The 23,025-nt window shown below is 40.4% G+C and overlaps 1 protein-coding gene across 7 annotated transcripts in view; it reads left to right on the top strand.

Annotated features, from left to right (window-relative positions):
* The window catches only part of OSBPL1A (oxysterol binding protein like 1A), a 73,423-nt gene that overhangs the window by 29,291 nt on the left and 21,107 nt on the right, over nucleotides 1-23,025 (top strand). For 5 of the 7 annotated variants that reach the window (XM_074576849.1, XM_074576850.1, XM_074576851.1 and 2 more), the window contains one exon: nucleotides 16,070-16,232. The exons of 1 other annotated variant lie outside the window; for it this stretch is intronic. In XM_074576849.1, the coding sequence (XP_074432950.1) occupies nucleotides 16,070-16,232 (163 nt within the window). Of the gene's footprint in view, nucleotides 1-870; nucleotides 1,110-16,069; nucleotides 16,233-23,025 lie in introns of those variants that run through there. One more of the 7 variants, XM_074576854.1, reaches the window with a different exon arrangement.

Here is a 23,025-nt window from a genome sequence, read left to right as displayed (position 1 = left end):
CTAGAACCACAGAGTCCTTAGCACCTCAAGTCATGGAACCAGTGCCTGTGTTTCTCTGCTCTTTTCTCCTTGTGCTTAGAAACAGGTGACAGCCTGTTCTGTTTTGTTTTTTTCCACTTCCTTTCAATCACTGGAGCACAACAGAGCAATTCTATTGTCTGTTCTGTGGCTCTTGCTGAAAGTAGTGGGAATCAAGGCAAGTCCTCGGTCTGTCAAGGCTTATAGGCAATGCCCCAAACAACTGAAATGCTGTTCAGCTTCTAAACTGGGGGAAAGGAGGAGAGCAGTTTTCAGGCAGTTGATTTTTGCACTGGGCCCAGAAAGAGGTGTCTGGTGTTGAGAGACTTGAGGTGTGTCAGTATCAAAAAAAACCTTTATTGGTTGTATGAGTCTGTAACTGACATGACCCTATTTCTTCCCTTTTCTTCCTAATGGCTGGAAATGTACTAGAAATACCTAGTGCAGCTTGAATCTTGTTTGAAAGTAACAAGTTAATTGGAAGGTTCTCTGTGCTTAAACAGGTACCCAGGTAAAGACTGATTTTTAATTTTTTTTCCCCCTCCATATGCAGAAGAGCATGGATATAACATGCTGTGGGATGATATATAGGCATGGCATATAAGAGAACAAAGCTACCAACAGGAAAGTAATTTGTCAGGTTCTTTCTCCTGCTAGAACATCAGCAGTTCTAGCTGATGATTCTGTCTGTACTAATTTTTGAGTGCTGAGCATGCACATGTCTTTCACCTGTGCTAAAGTTCTAAAGATGAGATATTCAAATCAGAGGAACTTGATAGTGGAATGTTTGCGGATAGCACAGTGTTCTTCCTCTGGAAGCGTTTTCTTTCTGCCACTGTACTGCAGCCTTGCAGACAGAAAGCTAACTTTCTGTGAAGACAACATCCTTATCAGTATTATGTAAAAGAGTTTAGTGAGTCCAAAGTATCTAGGAGGTAGGGGAGTTAAAGAACATAACTTTATTTCAGAGACTTTCCTAGAGCAGCCAAGACTGAATAGATCACCAGAGCAGGCAGAGAAGCTAAGCAGCAGCCCAGACGGAAGCTCGTTAAAATAATAAATACTGGGACTCCGTTCAGGGAAAAAGATAAGTAAATATTACTGCTTTTCTTTTATAAAAGGGTATTATGTGTGTTGACGGAATGTTTACATTTTGAAGCAGTCGATAAGATCCTTCGTCGAGTGCTGTATGCAAAAGGCTTCTGGTTGGCAGATGGTCCTGGCTGACAGAAAGACGCCTGCATGTTACTATAGGGCAAAAGACGAATGCTACTGGTCTTTGTAGTACAACAGGGTCACAACTTCCCCACACACACACACCTTAAGAGCATGCACTTCAAAAGTTAACCTTTTCCCATGTAGCAGTGATATGTTTGAATATAATCTATTGGCAAAGTGACTTACTAATTTCTCATGACAGGGAAATTCTTGCTGCCTTGTAGCTCTACAAGCCTGTGTGAAAGCTGGTCGCACAACTTGTCTGAAGGCATTCTCCACTCAGTATTGCGTTGCCCGATTCAAAGCATGCTGCTAACCTGTTTTTTGCACTTTCCAGAGTGGATTAATGCTTTTTCAAAGTCTGGTTTGTAGGCTTGTTGCTTGCTTGTTTTTTTTTTTTTTTTTTTTCTTGGCAGCTGTTAAGCAGATTTGTGTAAACTAACTTGGAATCTGTTCATGGGCCTCTGGGGAAACGCAGTATAAAAACAAATTAGGTTGAAATGAGACCCCTTCTCACTGGGCTTCTGCAGCTCCCACTCCTGATGTTTACTTCTGAGGTCTTCTCTATGACTTTTTTTGGGATTTTATTTTTTAATGCAAAAACATGAAGAAAAGGGGCTTAGCTGAGACTGCAGGGTGGAAAGATCAAGCAGCAATAAAATTTAATGGAATAGTATTTGATATAGTAAGCTTCTAAAATAGGCATTAGCAATTCTGTTTTCTGTGAATGTATTTGAAAAAAAATGGTGCTCTTGTCTCTGTGCAAGCTGATAGAAAGGAACAAAAAAAAATACATAACGCGAAAACTTTTCTGCGTTTTTGCTACTTACCGCTATGCGGATATTGTTTGTTCTCCTTTCTATCATGGTTGGAAAACAAATTGGAGTGAGAAGGGTGCACACTTTCATCCTTCTAGTGTCATTGTGACTTCATAATGGCATGTAAAGCTCATCAGCTTGTTTTCAGTGTTCTGGCTTAATGTGTATTTACTGTGTTTTGGAAGAATGGATGAACAGCAGAGTTCTAAAACTTAGCTCCCAGACAACCAGTGTATTGTCAGCTAAGGTCTGGTAACACTTCAAGAAAATTGAAGCAGCCAAACCCAGGATTTAGGGCCGAACCTCTGTGCACAGCACCCTACTTGTTAACTTTGTTTGCTGGGATTTTGTGTGCAAGTGTGCGAGATACCTGGCTGCAGTGGCAGTCTGGCTGAGTGGTCTGGTTTTGTCTCTCAGCTGCATAAAATACCAAAATGTTGAACTGGGTGACTGTGATCACACACGTTTACTAATTCTCTAGAGGTGTATTCTCCTTGACCTTTCTGTCTTGAATCTTAGGGTTTTTATAATGCCTTTTTCCTTGTAAAGCTGATAAAAGCTAGTTTCTTAGAATAATAATGAAAAAAATTACTTCTACACGTACTAAAAACAAATTTCATGTAGTCTGTCCAGTACTAGATACTAACATGTGCTTTTGAGGGAGATATGATATTTAACTCTTACACGTATGTTTTGTGTGAGGTTGTTTTAAAGGCATTGTCTCTGAGTAACATAAGTAACTTAAGTGACACGAAGTCTTAACTGTTGTCAAATCATCTTAAATTCGCCATGTGGTGGTATTTTTTGGTATGTTTTATTTAGCCTTCTTAAACGTCAGTGATTTCACATCTCTTGCGTTATGGCCTAGTAGGCGGTCCACGTGCAAATGTGAAACCCTTCCTTGAATAAATGAACTTGACTGAGTTTAAATTTACTTTTCTGCTGTTCTTTGCTGTGTTTTCAGTTGCTGTATGTTAGTCCCTTCTGTTTCCATGAAAGATAGGGGTCTTCTAGCTATGAAGAATGAAATGATTTCCCATTTAGACGGTACTAGTGCATATGGGAGGGTGTGTTGTCTTTTTTTTTTTTTTTTTTTAACTTAGCCTGGCCACAATCACGGCTTTTCAACCAAAACTCTTTCTTTCACTTTTTTTTTTATTCAATAACTCCTCAGAGCTGGTACCCCTTTTTATAATAGAGGTAAGCCATTGTGGAATTTGACCTCTTGTCTAATTTTAAATCTCATGAACCAAACGTGTACTTGTTGGCCTCTCTCTCCCCCAGACCGCCAGTGACCTTAAAAGCTTTTGTGGTTTTAATATTAATATTCAGAAGTGTGTTATCTCTGCTTGCTGTGCTGTCCAGTGAAGAAATGGGTTTGTATAATGCTGAGTCACTGAGGTTATCACTAGAATTGGTAAATAGGTTTTGTTTAGAAACTGTTTATGTACTGAAGTAAATCACTGGTATTACAGTTTTCCTAGAAGGTACATGCCAGGCCTGGGTCATCAAGAATGTTAGTAACCTCTTTCTCCAGAGTGCTTGTATTCTTCTTAATATCACCCACTTTTTCAATGCATCAATAATTTGCTTTAAAAATAAATGCATTCAGTGTTACGTCCAAATGGGAAATGCAGGCCTATGCTATCCTATAAGGATAGTTGATAAGCGCACACAAAGCAGATGATGCTCTCTTTATAGTAAAGAGCTGAGCTGAATGTTGGTGCAAAGGAGCAGGAAGATAGAGGGCCTCTTAGGAATAAAGCGCATCCATTTGTTGTGACTATCCTGAAGAGTGCAGTAAAAGAGGATGTCCAGCTTTTACATAACCGTAGCCCTCATCTGAATATCTTATCTTTGTAGAATGCGTTTGGGAGTGGCACCTGTGATGTGCTCACTTTGCTTGTAGAGCTTTATGTTAAGCCGCTTGTAAGGTAAATGTGGACTGTGTCAGTGGTTTTGAATAGGAATGTTGTCCCTCCTCTCATACTTGTCACTCCTACATTATTAATGTTAAAACTTTGACATCAATGCAATGACTGTTGGATCCATAGGTACACTATGAGACTTTGAGAATGGCTTTAAAGCATGCCTATTTGAAGGAAGTCTGCAGTGTACATCATAACACAGGAATACTCCTTAGTTTAGATGTAGAACAGTTTTAGTCACAGAAGCAGACTATAAACTTTTTCATCTGATTTGGATATTTTTGTGCTGCCAAAGCTACGCTGCTTCCACAACACAAGCTTGTTCAGATATGTTGTTTGACCCTTGAATAGAAGTACAGCTTCCTATTAATTTTGAAATTTAGTAGTGTCATTATTGCAGGTGACTTTTTTTTTTTTTAGTTAAGAGCTTTGGTGGGAGGAGGGGTAGGGAGAAGAAAACTACTCTTGCCTTGTCTGGAAACATTCAATTTAATTGGCTAGAGCATCAGCCTCTAGGCTTTGTGCGGGTCTGCTGTAGCAGAACAGCATCTGCAGGGACTTGGAGGATTTGAACTGGTAGACGTGAACTAATGGGGCACAGTCATACACAGGGATTTTATCATTGTGGTGGGGAATAATCTTAAATTGCCAACATAATGGTGAAGCTCCTCCAGGTAATGTGGTAATCCCAATGTGTCATATGTCAGTAGGTACGCCTTTCTGGAAATGTCAACAAGACTATTAATTGTGGAAGTATTCTGTGCTATGCCTGCAAATTGGATTGTCTGTTGTTCCAGTGAAACACCTTGCTGCAAGGTCAGACAAATCAAATTGAGGTGAAAATGAGCTGGCTGAGCCTTGAAGACAGCTTGAAACCTTAAGATCGTTCCATCTGTGCCTATGGACAGCAAAAATCTAGTTTTGTCTGACCTGTATCTCCTCCATCTATTGCCTCTTGTCCTGTCAGTGAGCACCACTGAGAAGAGCCTGGCTCTGTCTTTGCACTCACCCTTCAGGTATTTCTATAGATGGAGATCTGCTCTGAGCCTTCTCTTCTCTAGCCTGATTAGTCTTCGGACATACCCACAGTACCTAAGAGGCAGTCTAGTATCATAGTTTTAGACAATTTCAGGGAACCATGTGTCACAAATCAGCTGATAATATATGGTCAGTGGTTTTTTTACTATTGTCCTTGCTCCCACATACAACTTATTGAATCTAAAAAGGGACGTATTACTCTAAGCTGTCGGATCCTGCTTCATCTTGTGGTGGAGGGAACTCTTGGTGTTCCTTTAGGCTTAGACTTTAATCAAATCTATCTTCTAGTTTTATTCTAGCAGCCAGTGGTTCAGTGGTTTTTCATAGAATAGTTTGGGTTGGAAGGAATCTTTACATGTCATCTAGTCCAGCCCCTCCCCCCTGCAATGAGCAGGGACATCTTCAACTAGATCAGATTACTTGGAACCCCATCCAGCCTGACCTCGAAGGTTTCGAAGGATGAGGCATCTACCAGATCTTTGGGCGACCTGTTCCAGTGTCTCACCACGCTCGTTGTAAAAAAATTTCTTCCTTATGTCTACTCTAAATCTTCCCTCTTCTAGTTTAAAACCATTACCCCTTACTCTACTGCAACAGGCCCTACTAAAAAGCTTCTTGAATTTTTGTAACAGAGATAGTTTAAAAAAAAAAAAAAGCCCACCACAAAACAAAAAACCACCACCACCAACAAAACCCCACCAGATAAAGGCAAAAGTGTTTGAGATCATTCATAAGAAGAGAGGATCTGTTCCACTGAGTGAGAATATTTGGATTATCTAGCTGTTCTGCATGGTAGTGGTGGTGTTTTATAGTATCTCCTTGTAATTTATCAGTAAGTATCATAGTTTGGGATAATTGTAGTGGTTTTAGATTCTAGCAATTATTTCTAACAAAAATAAGAACTGGGTGGCAGTATTTCAGATTCCATTCTCAATACAAAAATGTCTTTTCGCTAATTTGATCTAAGGTTGTGAACTTTCAATTTGGATTTCCGTAGCCCGGAGCATAGTTATCTGTCTGTCCTAACTGCAGGATGAGCTTCCGTACAATGTACTCTAGTTTCAGGAAATGCCTTATCAGCCTACCCAGGGCCTAGCTGATGTCTGCTGGCTGTTGCCTGCTTAAGGGGTAAGGTCAAAACAGTGTCTCAGAGGAAAATCACCCCTAAGAAGAGACAAACTTCTTAATGCTGCAGGTCATTCTAAAATCTGAAGTAGAAGAGGGATTTCTGTGTTTATGTCTATCTATGAAGTCTGACTCTTTGATATTGGAAAGCTGAGGAGAGCCTGTTCTGGGCTGTAGCGAATTAGAATGCTTTCCAGGGTGGATTTTGTTTGGAGATCAGAACTCCAGTGCTGCATTGTGAAACTCACTGTTGACTTTTGGCCTATGTAGGAGTTCCATTTTTTTCGTTTTTAACTAGTTTGGTTAACATCCAAAATGAAATAAAAACTAGCAAATAAGATGTCTGACTCTTTCATAAGTGCAGAACCATGGTACAGCATGCATGTTTGTTTTGAAATTGCTTTTTTTTTAAAAAAAACTGTCAGTTATTCTTCATTAATAATTGACACCATTACCACCATGGAGCTTTTAGAACAGACAACCAGCTTCAGAAGTGTTAATTTTTTAATAGGAAGCTGGTTTCGCTCTGAGTCAACAACGTGTCTAGTTTTGTAGCAGCACTAGTAAGCCAGTAAGAGCCAACAAAAACATAGCAAAAACATGACAGTTGCTTCAAAAGAGAAAACATTAATACACACATTTGCTGTGATCCGGCTGGGAAGAAGTGGGGAGGTGGGGATACAAAGGGGTTGATCAAAGTAATCAGTGGCTTGTACCGAAAAATACTTAAGGGAAGTAGTTAGATCAAAACTGCCTTAAGATCTATTTTTCAAAACAGTCCTTAAGAACGCACACAGGAAACATTTCCTTTTTATTCTTAAGAACCCTTATATCTTAAAGTCTGGTCTCTGTTTGTGAAACTAACTAACTTCAAAGATGTCCATAGTCTCTCAAAGGGAAAAGAGGCAAATAAAGTCCCTACCAGATCTGAAAATATGCAGCAATATACTGTTCTACTCCTGTTGCCATCAGTATAATGTATCAGCTTGAATGAGACCCCTAATTTGGGTAAGGTTACTTGTGGCGTATGCCTGTGAGGAAATAGGTGCTTAATCTCACTAGGGCAGCAAAATATCTTTGGGGTGTGGTTGTTTTCTGGTAATCTTGTAGCTCTGCAGCTTGAAATGAGCTTCCCAAACCTGTACATCACTGCTGATGTCATTCAGTCCCAGCTTGTTTTGGCATAAACTATTGGCAAACGTGAATAGCAGCCATATTTAATTTCAACTTTACTCAGAATAGAAACAATACTTAACAGAAAATAACAAAATCGGAAGGCTTTTTCTTTGAACTCTTGATTTTTGAATAATTGTTATTATAACATTGGAACACGAGTAGGGACAGAATGCACCCTGGAAACTGGCAAGTTCTGCAGCTCTCAAACCTAAGTAGACTTCATGAGATTTATCAGTTTACAGTTAAGTTGTCTAAGTAAAATGTAAAAAAAAAAAAAAAAAAAAAAAAAAAACCAAACCCAAATACTTTTGAGGAAGACTTGGAATAACCATTAAGTCTCACTTTAGAAACAAACCAGAAAAAGATCTGTTAAGTCTTGGCCAGTGCAGAATCACTTTGAAGAAAACAGTTTCTCTAATAGAAAAGCTTAACATACACCCAAGCTTTTAATCTAAAACCATCCTTCTAATCTGCAATCAGAAATTAAGTCTTTGCAGTTTGTTCTTGTGCTCCTAGACAGGTTCTTGGCTCAGAACTGCAACATTCTCAGCTGGTTAAAACTGCACTGCTTCATCAGAATAAACAAACTTTGACATAGCCAAATGTGGAAACAGGAGAGGGGAAGGAAAGCGGCAAGGTCTGTGTTGAGGAGGAAGTGTCGCTGTTTTAGGAGGGAAAGGTGGGAGGGAAACAGTCTTTGTCCCTAGCATGTGCATAGCTCAGAAACAATCCAGGCAGTCTTGAATTATGAATTTTTATAATAGATTTGCGTGTTGCAAGAAGGGGGCTGACTGCTCTCAGCATCTCCAACTCTTCTGTTGAATAACAGTTCTCTTGCTGTCTTGATATGTGCCTCTGTCAACATGATCTTGCTAAAGTTTGATTTTTTTTTTTTTAATTTTTTTTTCTGTGTGGATGATAGCTTTGCTCTTGCTTCTAGCAGTAGGTCCCCTATCCCTTTCTATGTTTTATGATCATGTCTGGTCTTTTTCTTCATTAGCAGAATTTTATTATTTTTGTAAATCAAGTATAGGGGAAATTTTACACCTCTGTACTAAGAAGAATGAAATCTAGCCTTTCCAAATCAGCCCTGCTAAAATCCTCCTCTTGAACTTTTGAAGTGAACATTAGTAGATGACTAACAATGAATCCTTGTGTTATCTGGGGAATGATTGAGGCAGAGTCTTATGACTTGATTTACAAAGTCTTTGGTTTCTTCTGTAGGCTTTGAGTTGGGATAAAAGCAAATAGATTACCAGGACTTGTTTGCTTGTGTGTATGGGGGTCTTTCAGCCTTTGTACAAAAAGAAACTTTATTGGTGATGTTTCCTTTATATGGGAAAGCAAAATGTTACGTTAGCCTTTTGAGTTCTTTCTCTTTTGAATTTGATGATCTCAGTAAGATGTGATACTTTGCTGTAGCTGTAGAGTCAGCTGGCCAGACTTCTGAGACAAAGACTGATGCTGTCTTGTGATACAGTAAGTAACCCTTTACCTATCATCAGTGATCTCAGCTTACCTCCTTGATTAACTGATCATGTCTTGTTTTGCATTTCAGTAGTTGCACTAGCAGTAGCTTAAGTCACTGGCAAGTGCTATCTAACTATTCTATTTTTAACGAGAGATCTGAGAGATCTCTGAAGCTGGGTAAATGGTAAGCTTATAGCACAGAGAGAGAGAAAGCCTAAGCAAGAAGCAATGGTTGAAGTAAAGCATGACTTTTATGGATCAGTCCTGTGTACTCTGGGTTGAACCAAGGCAATGATGAAGTTTAAAAGAGCCAGTTTACTCCAGCAAGTGAAGAGTTATGGTATAAGGTCTTAACATATGTTAAGATAGCAGATGTTTATTCCAAGTTCTTTGTGGTTGATGGTGATGGGGAGTGGTGAGTCAGCAGGGGCACTTTGTGTGGAAAGGCCTATGTGTAAACAGATAAGAACTCTGAAAGTTTTGTATAAAATATTTACATGCTTTACGGCTTTAGGAATCTAGTGATGTGTTCATGAAACTGTTTGCTGCATCTGTTTGGGAACACTTTATTTTTGCTTTAATGTGAGCTGTCACACTTGCAGTTTTATGATGTGTCATAGGAGTATTCATGAAACACTCGTTCCTTTCTCTAGTACTTCAAATACCTGAGGTGCGCTTGCAAAGAAACATACTGTAACTAAAACTGTTCCTATTTTTGGGGGGTGGAGAGGAGGTTAGGAGAAAAGCAGGATTATGCATATTCATATCATATACTAATATGTGCTTAGTGGGAGTTAAGTCCCATGAGTAGAGGTAAAAATCAAGCGTTTTTTAAAGACTTTCTTTCTGGAGAACTTCCTCTATTGAAGCTCAAACGTGGTTAAAACTTTGAGAACTCCACGTGAGAGCAACTGGTTTCAGTTTTCACTTTGGTAGCAGCTTAAGCAACAATTTAGTCCCGCTCTAGGTAGCGGAAAATCTAAAAGCACTCTTTCATAGAAACTTATCCTGTAAAATTAGTGCTGCAGTAGCGTGCTTGAAAGTCAGTTAACAAAATACATAGAACTGTTCCATTTCTAAACAGATAGGCCTCAGGGAAGGTATTCAAAGCCTTTACATTTCTTCCATGCTGAAATGAAAAGGCACGTTTTATTCAAGACATGAAGGCAGACCTGACTCTTCTCAAAACTATGTAGTTCTCATTCTACGTTAAATGTAAAAGAATAATAGATTTACCCAGCACTAGTTTAAACTGGTCATCACAAAGAACTGGTTTATGCAAGGAGACGCTAGCAATAGGGACTGCATTGTACTAACAGCAAAATTGCAACTATGTGAGCTTGTCTGTTAGAACAGACAAACAGTGCACATATCAAGCTGCCTGCATTGAGGTTGTGATTTGCACTGTTAGGCTCAGAATTTTTGGTAGTGGTTTTCTTTTAGTATGAAGATCACAGAAGGAAGGGAAAGAATCCTCGTTTTGGATTCCCGGTGCTTCCTGTGAGTAGTTTTCCATAGCGTAAGGTGTTAAAACACAGAGCTTTGTAGGTTCTGTCTTTCAGGATAGTGTGTTCTGTTGGGGTAGCTGACCCTGGAAACAAACAGTTTTGTATAAATAGGTGCAGTGTGAAACAAATGTCAAGTTTGATTGGCATTTAATTCATTACAGAAAGCAGGATTACATTTCTTAATGTCAGGAGATGTCCACAGAAAATTGTCAGTTCTACTACAGCAGTCTTTTTCCAGTTCCTTGGTTACATGTTAATTTCCAGCCAGGTGTTAGACTAGCCCTTAGCTTGGCTACTGAAAACTTGCAACTTGTGTCTGTGCTTCATGGCAAATGTCCCATAAGTGGTGACGTTTTGGGGAGGATGGAATTTCTGTGGCAGTCGGACAAAGCCATTCACTTTGAAAACCAAAACCTCACTTCGGAGTAGTCGGAGCCATTGGTGAGACGGTGGCATAGGCTGCTTTCCTGCACTCTGCTGACTGCAGAGCAGAACTGGTACCCGGCGTACTGGCAGAGTCTGACTTCAGATCTCCTGGTGGCTGCTGTGTGAAAGAGGTGGTTCTTCCTTCCTACACAACTCGGAAGTCTACATATTTTGGGCATTCGTGTTCCTAACACTGAAGTTGAGTGCTTTTGAAAGTAAAACTCAACTAAATTACACTGCAGTGTTGTTGTGTCTTTTCTCTCTCACGGTCCAGGAGAACCTATAGCTAAGGTATGCTGTCTTTTAATTTACTGTTCTAATGTTAAAGGCGGGTAGCCCTACATATTGGTGAGGTGTCTGTATTTGTTCTGTGCCTTGCTTGCTATGTGTTGGTTTTAGGATTTACTTGTAGCTGCAGTAGCGTGTTGGTGAGATGATAATTTATTAGCTGGGCATACAGTGGTGTGACCCTTTTCTACCCCACAAAAGTGCCACTGTTGTTGGGCATTAATTTAAATTAAAGTCATCCAGCAGCAGACAAAGGAAGTGTTTTGTGTATTGTACTGCGATGTCTTCAGGATGGACAGAGAAGCCTTGGTTACAGACTGCACTGATATAGTTCGAGACTTCAGGCTTTAAAAAAGACAAGTGAAAAAAAAAAAAAATAAAAATAGTGGTTCGGTGCATGTTACTGGTCTCCAACACCTAATGGAAGCTGAGGGTACAGAAAGGAATGTGACTGATGTTTGTTACAAACAGATAGGGTTTTTGATATTTTGGAATAGGCACGTGAACTTTCTGCTAGTAATATGCAGTGAAGGAGTTAACTTTTAAACCATGCTCTTGTGCTTAACAGGATTTCTGGTGGCATGGAAATACAATAGAAGTGTCTGCAAATAAGTTTGTTGCTCTCCTCTTAAAAAAACTAAAGTAAACAGAGGTCTGACTGCTAAAATAACTCAATTCTACTGTTTAAACTCACAATTTGGTGCTTACAGCCTGAAGGACTTGGAATGTTTATGGGAAGCTGTTGTAAACAGCTTCCCATTCAGTTGAACCAGAAGTGAAACCAGTTTCCAGAACTTGGATATTGGACCACTTCAGCTGGAGAAGTATTTTTTTTTTTAGAAAGTAATTTGTTGCACAGACCTAGATACCAAAGTCTTAGTGGTTCTGCGTCCGTGTATCAGGTTATAGCTGTGTCTGTAGCTGTAAGGTTAATGATGGAGTGATTGTTTGCTTCTGTGAGACAAAGCTACATAGTTTCCATCAGTATTTATAAATTGAAGTTTCACTATGATAATGTTTTCTTTAGAGATAAAAAAAGACTGAACTATCAGCGCAAGCCCAGCTTTATTGATAACTGTTACTGCACTTGTGCAGGATAGCTCCTGACAAGGCTAAGGTAGGGAGCCTGACCAGTTGAACATTGGGAACTCAGCTGCCCTCATGCTGGGCACTCTAGAGTGCTCTGTGCCACTGTCCCTGTGAAGCTCTGTGGAGGACGTATAGCGCTGATGGTGGCACTGGCGTTGTGGGGACCAGTTAACAGGGATCAGAAGGGTGACAGCTGTTCCATAGCTGGAGGATGAGGAGCTGAACCCAGTACGATGTGAATTGCCGTCTGTCTCAGGCACCACTGCTAAAGGTACAGAACGCACAGCTATATCACAAGCTGTGCCCTATGCAAGCCATCAGTAAACGTCTCTTCTGATATTTTCCTGGGTATGCTCAGACTGGATTTCCAGAGCTGTGTATACACTGAGACCTGCATCATTTTTGTGTGATATTTACTATCTTATATGAATATTTGTGTCACTGTGTAAAATAGTGTGGCACTCAGCTAATGCAACTTCACAAAATCAAATGATATTCCACTGAAAAACATTGGTTTATCTGTGTCCAGTTTAATAGACTGAAAAGTGTATGCTTCTGAAAGCAGGTGTTTTCTTCATTGTTTTATGCTTGTCTTCCTGCTTTATACATAGATCCTAAAGACACGGCGTTAATAAGCATTTTTAAAACTAGTTTGGAGGTTCCTTCTGTAATCTTGCAGTTGATTTTGTGTTGGGACACTGAAGAAAGGCAGCATGGGAAAAGAAAAACTTTGGAGATGACACCTCAGCTTTATCCCTTTTCCCCAAAATGGTAGTGGAGTAGCCAGGAAGGAGAAAGAATTCACCTCAGAACTTTAATCGTTGTCTAAGCCTTGTGAATGAAAAATACAGTATGGCAAAATTATGTGCGAGAGCAATCTAATTCTTAACGTTTTGGGAAAACCTATCACTCAGTTTGTCAATTACGTTGCTCAATAAACATGCTTTGAAAATAGTGCCAATCTGCCTGCATATTTCTTGTTAAGCTTGGAAGAATGGAGTGTGTGGTTCTGGGGGGGGGGGGAAAAACCAAACAAAAAAAAAATCCAAAAAACCAGAAACCAAACCCCAACCCAATAACAATACACACACCCCCCCATCCTGCCTTTACAGTCAAATTTACTGCAAGAAGTAAGCATACTGTTTAAACCTTCAAACAAGGTTGTTTCTCCAGTGGTACCTGTATTAAGTAGAGTACGTGAAGGTTGTACTAGCTCTATCTCTGCAAGCATTGCTTCTCTACAGGTGAAATCAGTCAAATAATGGTAGTAGAACCATCTTTTTTAGTTGTCACATGACACTGTAGAACTGAACTGTTTGGGTGCTTAAGATTGTAGTATAGTTACAGATGGTATTCCTAGACCGCTACCTTCAAAGATCTGCTAGTGTAAACTCCTACCCTTCACTGAGTACTGGGCTGCAGAGGTTTGTGGAGCCACCTCTGGACTCTGAATTCGTGTGTCCATCCCACAAGCTCAGTGCTGTTATCAAAAGTTTTATATTGGACTTACATCTCCAGCCCCAGACTACTGAATTAAGGTTGCTTTAAAACCAGTTTATTCACATAGGAATGGACATCCCTAAGGTTACAGGTAACAAACTTAAAACATGTTGGTTTCTTTTCCCTTAACTTCTGGCTAGTGTCGTGCTCCTTATCTAACAGATGAAAAGCATTTTATTTTTGTTACCTGCTAGTGGTGTGTAATTGCTTTGCTAATAAGTGTTTGGCAGCTAGGAGGTCTGGAAATACACAGAAAAGTGAACCTTACTGTAAAGCTGGCTATTTATTTTCCAAAAAGGGAATTTGTTTGCAGTACACCTTCTGCAATACTTTATAGCTGTATGTTATGATAAGGCAGAGGAATCTTAAAGTCAATAAAAGTCTCGGGTGTGGATTGTTATCTTAAGCCTATATATGTTGTTGCTTGTTTAGTGACACCACTGTGCTTTTAGGAGATGGAAAAAAGAGGTTCATCTGGATTTTGTTAGATATATTTTGATTTTATTTCAACATTGAAACTTAAATTTTAGGTAAGGATTTAAATCATTCATATCCTTTATTAAAACAGAACATAAAGACATCTAATTCAATACTATGAAAAAATTGCAAATACTATTTTAATAACTGGTTTCACTTTGCTGTTTAATAAGAACAAAAAGTACCACTTTATCTTCAGTCCTTCACCCTCCCTCTCTCAGGAGAGTGAAATACTGATGCTGTTTCTCTAAATGGGCAGTTCCTTAACTATTTGATAGCATACAAAGTGTAACCCCTGCAGAAACTGCTTAGTAGCAGGTCTTTTGCAGTGGTATCTCTGATTTCTATGAGACATTGCAGTAATTGGCTTCCTTGGTACTGTCAGAGTGAACTTTAAATGAAAGCGACAGTAACTAGTCCAGACTTTTTTTTTTTTTCCATTTTGTTCAGGTTAAAACTGTTAGATGGTAAGTGACTTACTGGTTTTATTGCTTTCAATTAGCAACCCAATTTTATACTCTTTTAATTATCACTTAATTGGATTGCCCCTTTACACTTAGAGCCTGGCAGCCAAAGCAGCTGATTTAGCATTTGTCACAACTGAGGGGGTGAAAATTTCTTCCATAAATCTTTCTCTGGAGGATATGTCACTGCTAGCATAGAAACTCTTTGCTGGAAATGGCAAATCTGCTTTAATGTCTCCTTCCTAGCCTTTAAATTTGTACCCCCTCACTTGTGCCTAACTCTAATTCCACTATTTGAGTGGTTGTTACAACTGAGGGGGCTGAAGCCTCCAAAGTAAAGCTTTAATGCAAAATGTAACCAGATAGGACTTATGAACAGTTCTTAAATTAGATTCAAAAAGGTAGTGTTGGTGTATGTGTAAGTTGCTTAGGAAAGTGTGTAAGTTGTCCCTGTAACTGTTCCAAGAGATTAATTGTCATGTCCTTGCATGTTCTTAGTGGAGGGGGAATTAGCATTATAAACTGACCTTTGAGAGTAAACCAGAGGACAAGGCAGGGGCTGGGGATGCTTTTAAAAAGGGACTGGAAGGGAGAGAGGAAGAGAAGGGAAACAAGTTGATGGTTTAGGGACTGAAGGAGAAGCAGCATGCTGAAGCCTTGCTGGGTTGGGAGAAGAGGCCCTTCCTGAGCCTTCAGCTACAGCTCTCTCCTTTCCCCTGGCAGAAAGAGGAGGTGGGAAAGCACCAAAAAAAAAAAACAAACCCCAACAAAAAAACAAGGAGGAAATAGGAAGGACGCATTGCGCTCCCGTTACTAGTCCTGGATTCAAGATGTGGATAACATCATCCTCTCTGGAGCTGACTGCATGTGTGGGCATTAAAAAAAAAAAAAAAAATCCACCATCCGGTGGCTGGACTTTTTTTTTTTTTTTTTTTCTTTTTTGTCGGCTTCTGGCTCCTCTGTAGACTGTTTTGGAGTGGGGAGGGAGGGCTGTTTCTATCAACATTAAATCAGTTAGTAGAGGAGGCTCTTCATTAACCGTCTCCTGTAATCCTCAGGGTTAAATGTTTTCAGCTCGTAGTTCAGTTGCAGTCATTTGTAGCTGGCATTCACATTTGCTCTGTAATTCAATTTAGATGATGCTGCTTGGCCCAAATTAGAGCAGACTAGTACAAGGAGCTTGGTGCGTGCAGAAACAGATCAGTAGCTCCATAGTTAAGGTCATCCAAGCAGAGTTGTAAATATTTCTCCTCAGTTTTAAGGTATGATTATCTGGCTTGAATTCACTTGTGGAACTGTGATTTATACTAACAGACCTTATTTGTCAGATTTCTCAACTACTGAACATGCTGAGTAACAACCTTACTGTCGTCACAAAAATACTGTAAGACTCTCATTAATCCGTGTGGTTTCAGTTCCAGCTGTTTGCCAGTTATTTATTTATTGGAGTCTATTTTCTGAATAGCTTCCAGCTACACATTCTTCGGAGAGATGAGATTTTATTCATTACATGTATCTACTTATAGGTGAGGAATTTGAAACTGGAGCATGAGCAGGAGAAAAACAAGATCTTGTCAGAAGCATTAGAGACACTAGCTACTGAACACCATGAACTAGAGCAGTCTCTGGTTAAGGGATCTCCGCCTCTCAGCATCATCAGTGAAGAGCAGTTCTATGATGCAGTTTCAGGTAAGTAATGATGTCCAGAATGTGAGCATGTAGCCAGCACGTGTGTGGTGAATGTGGTGAGGGGGTGGGAACAGTCTCAGTTTGAGTGAAATCTCTGTCTTTCTAAAGTGGAACTTATTTTAGGAGATTGCTTCATGAGCTTTATGAGTGGTCCTCTAAAATTTTGCGGGAGTTCACCTGTAGAACTGTGCAGTTTCACCTTAGCATGACAAAAAGTTAAAAAACCACAGGGCAGTCATGAAAGGACTGATTGCTTGGGTGTCTACGCCCTTTTTTAAAATAGCAAAACTTAAGGCTCCTATTTTAGGAGATGTAACTGTATCTGGTAGCCTTCTGACGTGCTTTCTGCGTGGTAGTGTATGTTTTTTCTTTTCTTTTGTTGTTAAGATCGGTCCATAAAAATCAGTAGTTTTGAGTGATAATGAGGTTAAGAAAGGCTTGTTCTATTTCACTTTTGTGCACCTTAAGTGTCTCAGGTGGAAGAAAAGGGTGAATCAAAATCCTGTCTGCATTTTTGAAATATTTTTTCTTTCCCTGTCTTCAGTTTAGTTAGTATCTTTCACATTTTCATGTGCAGAACATGCAAATAGTGACTTTGGACAACTCTGACCTGTGTAACATGGATTTGTTTAGAGAGGCAGTGCATAGTGCAGGTTAGTAACAGCTTTAACTGGGAGTGATCCTGCAGCGTATAGATGTCTACAGCTATGAAGGATCTGGAAAAGCTTGAGGGTGAACATAGTCTTAACTGTAGCAGCTAATTAGGTTGTAATGGCATACTTCATGAGCAAGTATGGGGTTATTTCTTCTGTGAGCTGAACTATCTGATGCTTCTGACTGATGAGGAAAAGCAATGTTCCCAGCGTCTTTGGTAGGTGTTCTGCAGTGCACAACTTAAGCAGAGAAAAAAACCAGGCAAGTGGAGTATAAGCACTAGCACAGGAACATAGCTGCTTGGCACAGTAACAAATTTATTAAGGCTTCAAGGAGAAGAGATTGAGGAACACTAGAGACAGGTTCTTCCACCAGAACCAAAAGAAGAATTCTGCTGAAAGGCCTCAGGCTCTTTTGCTTGTCGAAACAAAGCAGAGAATAGTGGTTTTTCCGGTGTTGCTGGAATGTAGTCTCTCCATCCAGGCTTGCTTTGTGTATGAGAGAATACTCAGCTTTAAAAAGTTATTAGTCTATACATCTAATAAAGCCTCCTGTCTAGTTGGAATAGGTGGTGTTTTTGTCACTTGAAGCTGCAAACAAATTGCATCAAGTGCATTTGCTTAACTGTGGAACTTGTTGAGCATATATATCTGTGTGTATTATGATAGGTAAAACACACATGTCAATTCTCTCTCCTTCAGGAGAAGTTAGCTGACATAATTCATCTTGATTACAATTTAAACAATTTTGGAGGACAGACTCACTTTCTTGATTGTCAGCTTCCTCAGACTTGTGTTAGATTTTCTTCTCTAGGTTGTTCACGTTCAGTGCTTTGCGGTGATTAGGATCCGCTCTGTTTCTGAAGGCACATGTCTGGGGGAAGAATGCTCTTGATTTTTTGGGGGGGGGGCTAGAGAAGGGGTAATGTGACATACTTTCCTGGCTGCTGGATTCATGTTATGACTTTCACTGTAAGCACAAAAGAAATTAGGTTTTTGTGGGTGTGCTTTGGGGTGGGATTTTTTTTTGCTAGTCACTGGAATCCCAGTAATAGTTTCTAACCCTCTTGCTTTTCTGACATGTCTGTGGAGTCTCAACTAGAAGGCTTCTTGTCTCTGTATGACAAGGATACAGTGAGAGCAGAGGAGCTGGGGATGTATGACCCTGGCTCAGAGTTTGGGAATGTGGGTGTTCTTTCTTGGGCCAGTGAGACAGGGGACGTGATCATAAATATTTTCATAACAGAGAGCAGTAACCAGGCCTAATTGTCAGAAGCTAAAAATCGATATCTCCAGAAATCAAAACTACTAGGAGTCTGTCTTCAAAGCTTTTGCTAACCTGATTTGTTATCTGATAGTATTTTATTAAGTTAAACTGTATCGATTTTGGATAAATAGATATATCCACGAATTATCTTACTAGGCTGTATAGGAGATTGAGCAAACACTAATGTATTTTAAGAGGGTGATGTGACAAGTTATAATGTCTGTCAGTGGAAAAATGCCACTACTTCAAGCAGTTTTTTTCTATTAGGATGCCATTTTTTTCTAGTTACAGTTCTCTGAATTTTTAAATCTCTACTGTAGGAATGAATTTAGAAGTGAGAGCATTGCATAACTAGGCTTGCACTTGCAGCTGAAGAATCATTAACTTTGACTTGACAGGTTGAAAGAAGAAGCTACTGGTGCTTTTTGTTTTGTGTTTTAAAATAATATTGTTTGCATATTAGACACTTTTGCTTGTTTACTCTCAACAAAAGTATCACTAGCTGTGACAGTTCAGAGCAATGCAAGACTTTTCAAACAGGCTTTTGGAAAAGAGGTGTATTAGCATACATTCACAGCGGCAGCCACTTGTCCCTATTTGCCATGCTCTAATTCACATTGTAGAGCAATCTGATTGTGTGAACCAGACTCCTGAATGAAGCTGAATCGGAAGATACAGTCCGGTTGCTATTGGACACCGGTGGGAGTGTAGAGCTAATTTGAAGAGAACACAACCAGAAATGTATCTAGTTCAAGTGTCGAGTCCTCAGCACCATCTGTTTGGCTTGCAGATCTGCTCCAACCGAGCCATGCTACCTGCAAATGTTGGCAGTCTAAATTGGTCACTGATCAGTCTGTGTTGTGTAGTTTTGTTTGTAGAAATTGTGGCCACAATTACAGAAATATCCTCTTTCTTTTCCAAAACAGAGGTGAGGAAAATGCTTGTAATGTGGTAAGATTGCTTACTATAGTAGTTTATTTTCTGAAGTCTCTCCTCTTTATTTTTAAGTGATACGCTGCTATCAGTGCTTTCTGATTGTTTTGGTAACTCCTAAACCCCTGTGATGGGAGAGCAGTAGGAGAACTGAACATGAAAGGAAGAACCTTCAGGAAATGGGAGTTACTTTCTATTACCAAAGCATGATAACCAGTGTCAAGAACAGCAAAGTTGAGGGTGTTATTAATCTGAACTCTGGTAGCAGTAGGTCAGTTAACAGCGCTTCCTGGTGTGCTGATCCTCTCGTCATGGGAGTGGTGGAAATGTGTAATTAAACTCGATAGCACATGGAGTGCTGGAGCTCAGTTTCAGGATTGAATGCTTAACATGTGTCAAACTCTTCTTCTATGTTTAAAGCAGGGTGGGGCAGAGGGGGCGGACATCGGGGAAGGGAAGAAGCACTAAAGTAGCAAAATTTAGTAAGACCAATGGCATCTCCTAGAGAGCTGGAGAACTTATTAGCTTTGATTAAGTACACAGACCTCAGGAAGCTTATGAAAACGGAATACAAATGCAGAGTCCATCCACAATGCTGAAAAATGGTTAAACAGGTCAAGAAATAAAGGGTGAAGGTACTTGATTTTTGTATTGCAGATAAGATACCCTGATTATATGCAAATAGCTCTTCCCAAATTGGGTATGCATAGAACCGTCCTGATTTTTCTCTTCAACAGGTTTTATCTGAGGTGGGTTTTTTCTGCAAACACAGCTTTTGTGTGTGTCGAGGCAGGTATTGTTGGTTTTACTTAGGTGCAGTCTTACTATAAAAGCAGTTATTTAGCTACAGGAATATTTAGATTATACTAAAGCTAACCTAACATAGTACACCTTCAACTGTTATGTACCACTAATGGGTTCTGTGTTTATAAATAATGCTCCTAAATGGTACAAGAAGTAGTAGACTCATTTTGTTGCCTTTGCTTACTTCCTAGTTTTTCTCCAGTTGTCAGCTCATTTAAAAGTAAAAATTGTACGAAAAGCATAGAACCCTACTGCCCTTCCTTCCATGTTTAGAGTAGTTTGCCAAGTGGCTTTTTTTGAATGTGTACCAAAAATACTCCACAACCTCTGTGAGAACACAGCTGCCAGTGGATTTAAAAATATACTTAAAAGAACGAATTCGAGTATCTCGGAGAGGAATGGGAAACACCTGGGCAGAATTCAAACCCAGCCTTGCCAGTGGTTAAACACTACCTTTCTCAGGTATATTTATTAATCAAATACATTGGCCAAACTTTTCTACCTGGAACCTGACGACTTACTAATTATTGCAATAGGAGATGAACTTCCCTTGAGTTAAATTTCTGTCATTGCTTCTGCTGTTTCCCCTTCCTCTCCCACTCTTGCAAAATGTAGCTGGTGCTTTTACTGTTACCCTGACACTTCAGGTTTTAGGAGCTGGAGAGCTTCCTAGTCAGCCTGGTCTTGTCTCAAAGATCACTTAAATTTTGGCTTCTGAACAGGGACTCTTATTCCTTCTCCCCCCTCCTCAGCCCACACCCCCTTAAGTTCAATAGAAAAAAAAACAAACCTCATTTTCTCCTAGTCATCTGTTTGACAGCTGCTTGGTAGCAACTTGTGAATATACATCTTTTTTTGCAGTGACGGGGGAGTATGCAAATCTTAATTCAGAAAAGAGTTAGCTGCAAGTACACAGGGAAAAGCTCAGTTTGAGTTGCCTGTTGATCTGTGCTCACAGTACAATACTAGGCTTGTTCACTTTGACACCTAAACAAACTCTAAAGGTTTATTAAGCTTGTTGGGTCAAGGGAGGTAGCTAGGGTTTAGGGATTGGAAGTTGAAATCTTTGGCAGGAGCTGTTGTAGGCATACTTTCTCAATTTCTCAGGAAAATGGGAGAGATGTCTCTAGAGAGCAATTTCTTGTAACTGTCTGGCTTCATTCTTCTACTGTTCTTTATTGCATAGCATGCTCTTGTTGTATTAAGTAAGGCACGCACCCTGGAGAAGGCTGGCTGATCAGTGTCTACAGCTCTGGAGAGGCTTGTGTGTGCTGTCCAGCATAATTGTCTCTGAGCACTGTAAGGCCAGCATTAGGAGAACTGATGATGTGTAGTGTTTAAAAATCCTTGTTATACTGAGAAGCGTATCAGAGAGCGATCAGCAGTTCTGGTGAAACTTTCCACCTCTGGAGTCCTAGGGCTGTTGCAGAAACTCAAATTGAGGGAATTATGTGTTGTGACTCCTGTCTGAAAACAAGACAGTCCTGGATGGCAGAGAAAAAGAAAGGAGCCTCACAGGAGGCAGAGTCATAGAATGGGTTGGGATGGAAAGGACCTTAAAGATCACCTAGTTACAACCCTGCTGTCATAGGCAGGGACACCTTTCGCTAGACTAGGTTGCTCAAAGCTCCATCCAACTTGGCCTTGAATGTCTCCAGGGATGGGGCTTCCACCACTTCGCTGGGCAACATGTTCCAGTGTCTCACCACCCTCACAGTAAAGAATTTATTCCTAATATCTAATCTAAATCTACCCTCTTTCATTTGGAAGCCATTACCCCTCGTCCTATCACTCCATTCCCTGATAAAGAGTCCCCCCCCATCTTTCCTGTAGGCCCCCTTTAAGTACTAGAAGACTGCTATAAGGTCTCCCCGGAGCCTTCTCTTCTCCAGGCTGAACAACCCCAACTCTCTCAGCCTGTCTCCATAGGAGAGGTGCTCCAGCCCTCTGATCATCTTCGTGGCCCTCTTCTGGACTCGCCCCAACAGGTCCATGTCATTCTTGTGCTGAGGACTCCAGAGCTGGACGCAGTACTCCAGGTGGGGTCTCACCAGAGCACAGTAGAGGGGCAGAATCACCTCCCTTGACCTGCTGGCCATGCTTCTTTTGATGCAGCCCAGGGTATGGTTGGCTTTCTGGGCTGCGAGCACACATTGCTGGGTCATGTTGAGCTGCTCATCAGCCAACACCCCCAAGTCCCTCTCCTCAAGGCTGCTCTCAATCCATTCTCCATGCAGCCTTTATTTGTGCTTGGGATTTTCCCAACCCAGGCACAGGAGCTTGCACTTGGCCTGATTGAACTTATTGAGGTTTGCATGGGCCCACCTCTCAAGCCTGTCAAGGTGCCTCTGGATGGCATCCTTTCCCTCTAGCGTGTCGACTGCTCCACACAGCTTGGTGTCATCGGCAAACTTGCTGCCCGTGCACTCAGTCCCACTGTCCATGTCACCAACAAAGATGTTAAACAGCACTGGTCCCAATACTGATGCCTGAGGAACGCCACTTGTGTTTGCTTTATGTTAGAGGGTTTGCTACATGCTTTTGTCACGATAACTGTTGGCACACTTGAGCAGCTCTTTCAAGAAAGAGGTTTAATACTTACCTCAAAGGGATTCACAGTGTGTCATGTGGTCAGGGATGCTGAGGCCCAAGTTGTGTTACACTCCTAGAGTGTCTCTTCCTCTGTGATATTTGGATACGCAACAGTGTTTTCCTGACTACCTGGGCTGGTAGATCTTTCTCCAGGTCTCTGGAGAAATCCATTTTATGTAACGAACTTGTCCACAAGTAAAAATTCTTCTCCTTATCCTTCTTGTTATATACAGTACCCACCAAACTAATGCTTTGGTATGTTATATCATAATTTGGCACAGAACTAGACTGACAAATTTGGGGAAACTTGTGAGAAGATTCTCTGGAGTGCCAGTCCACTTTTCTAACATATCCTCAGCACCAGCTGGCAGTTCTCTTCATTCCCTAGCAACTGGCTTAATTTCAGTACTGTCTTGACAAGGATAGGGATGGATGTTTTTAATGAAAGCAGAGATCTTTATGCTTCTAGATCTCACTCCCTCTAGAGAGGTTGAAGACGTTGTGGCACAGCCCGTACATTTATCAGGATTTTGTCCTGTTCTTG

Source organism: Larus michahellis, chromosome 2, assembly GCF_964199755.1.
Source record: "Larus michahellis chromosome 2, bLarMic1.1, whole genome shotgun sequence".
Classification (NCBI taxonomy): domain Eukaryota; kingdom Metazoa; phylum Chordata; class Aves; order Charadriiformes; family Laridae; genus Larus; species Larus michahellis.
The sequence above is the reverse complement of the archived record's forward strand: the minus strand, read 5'-3'. Positions and strand labels throughout refer to the sequence as shown.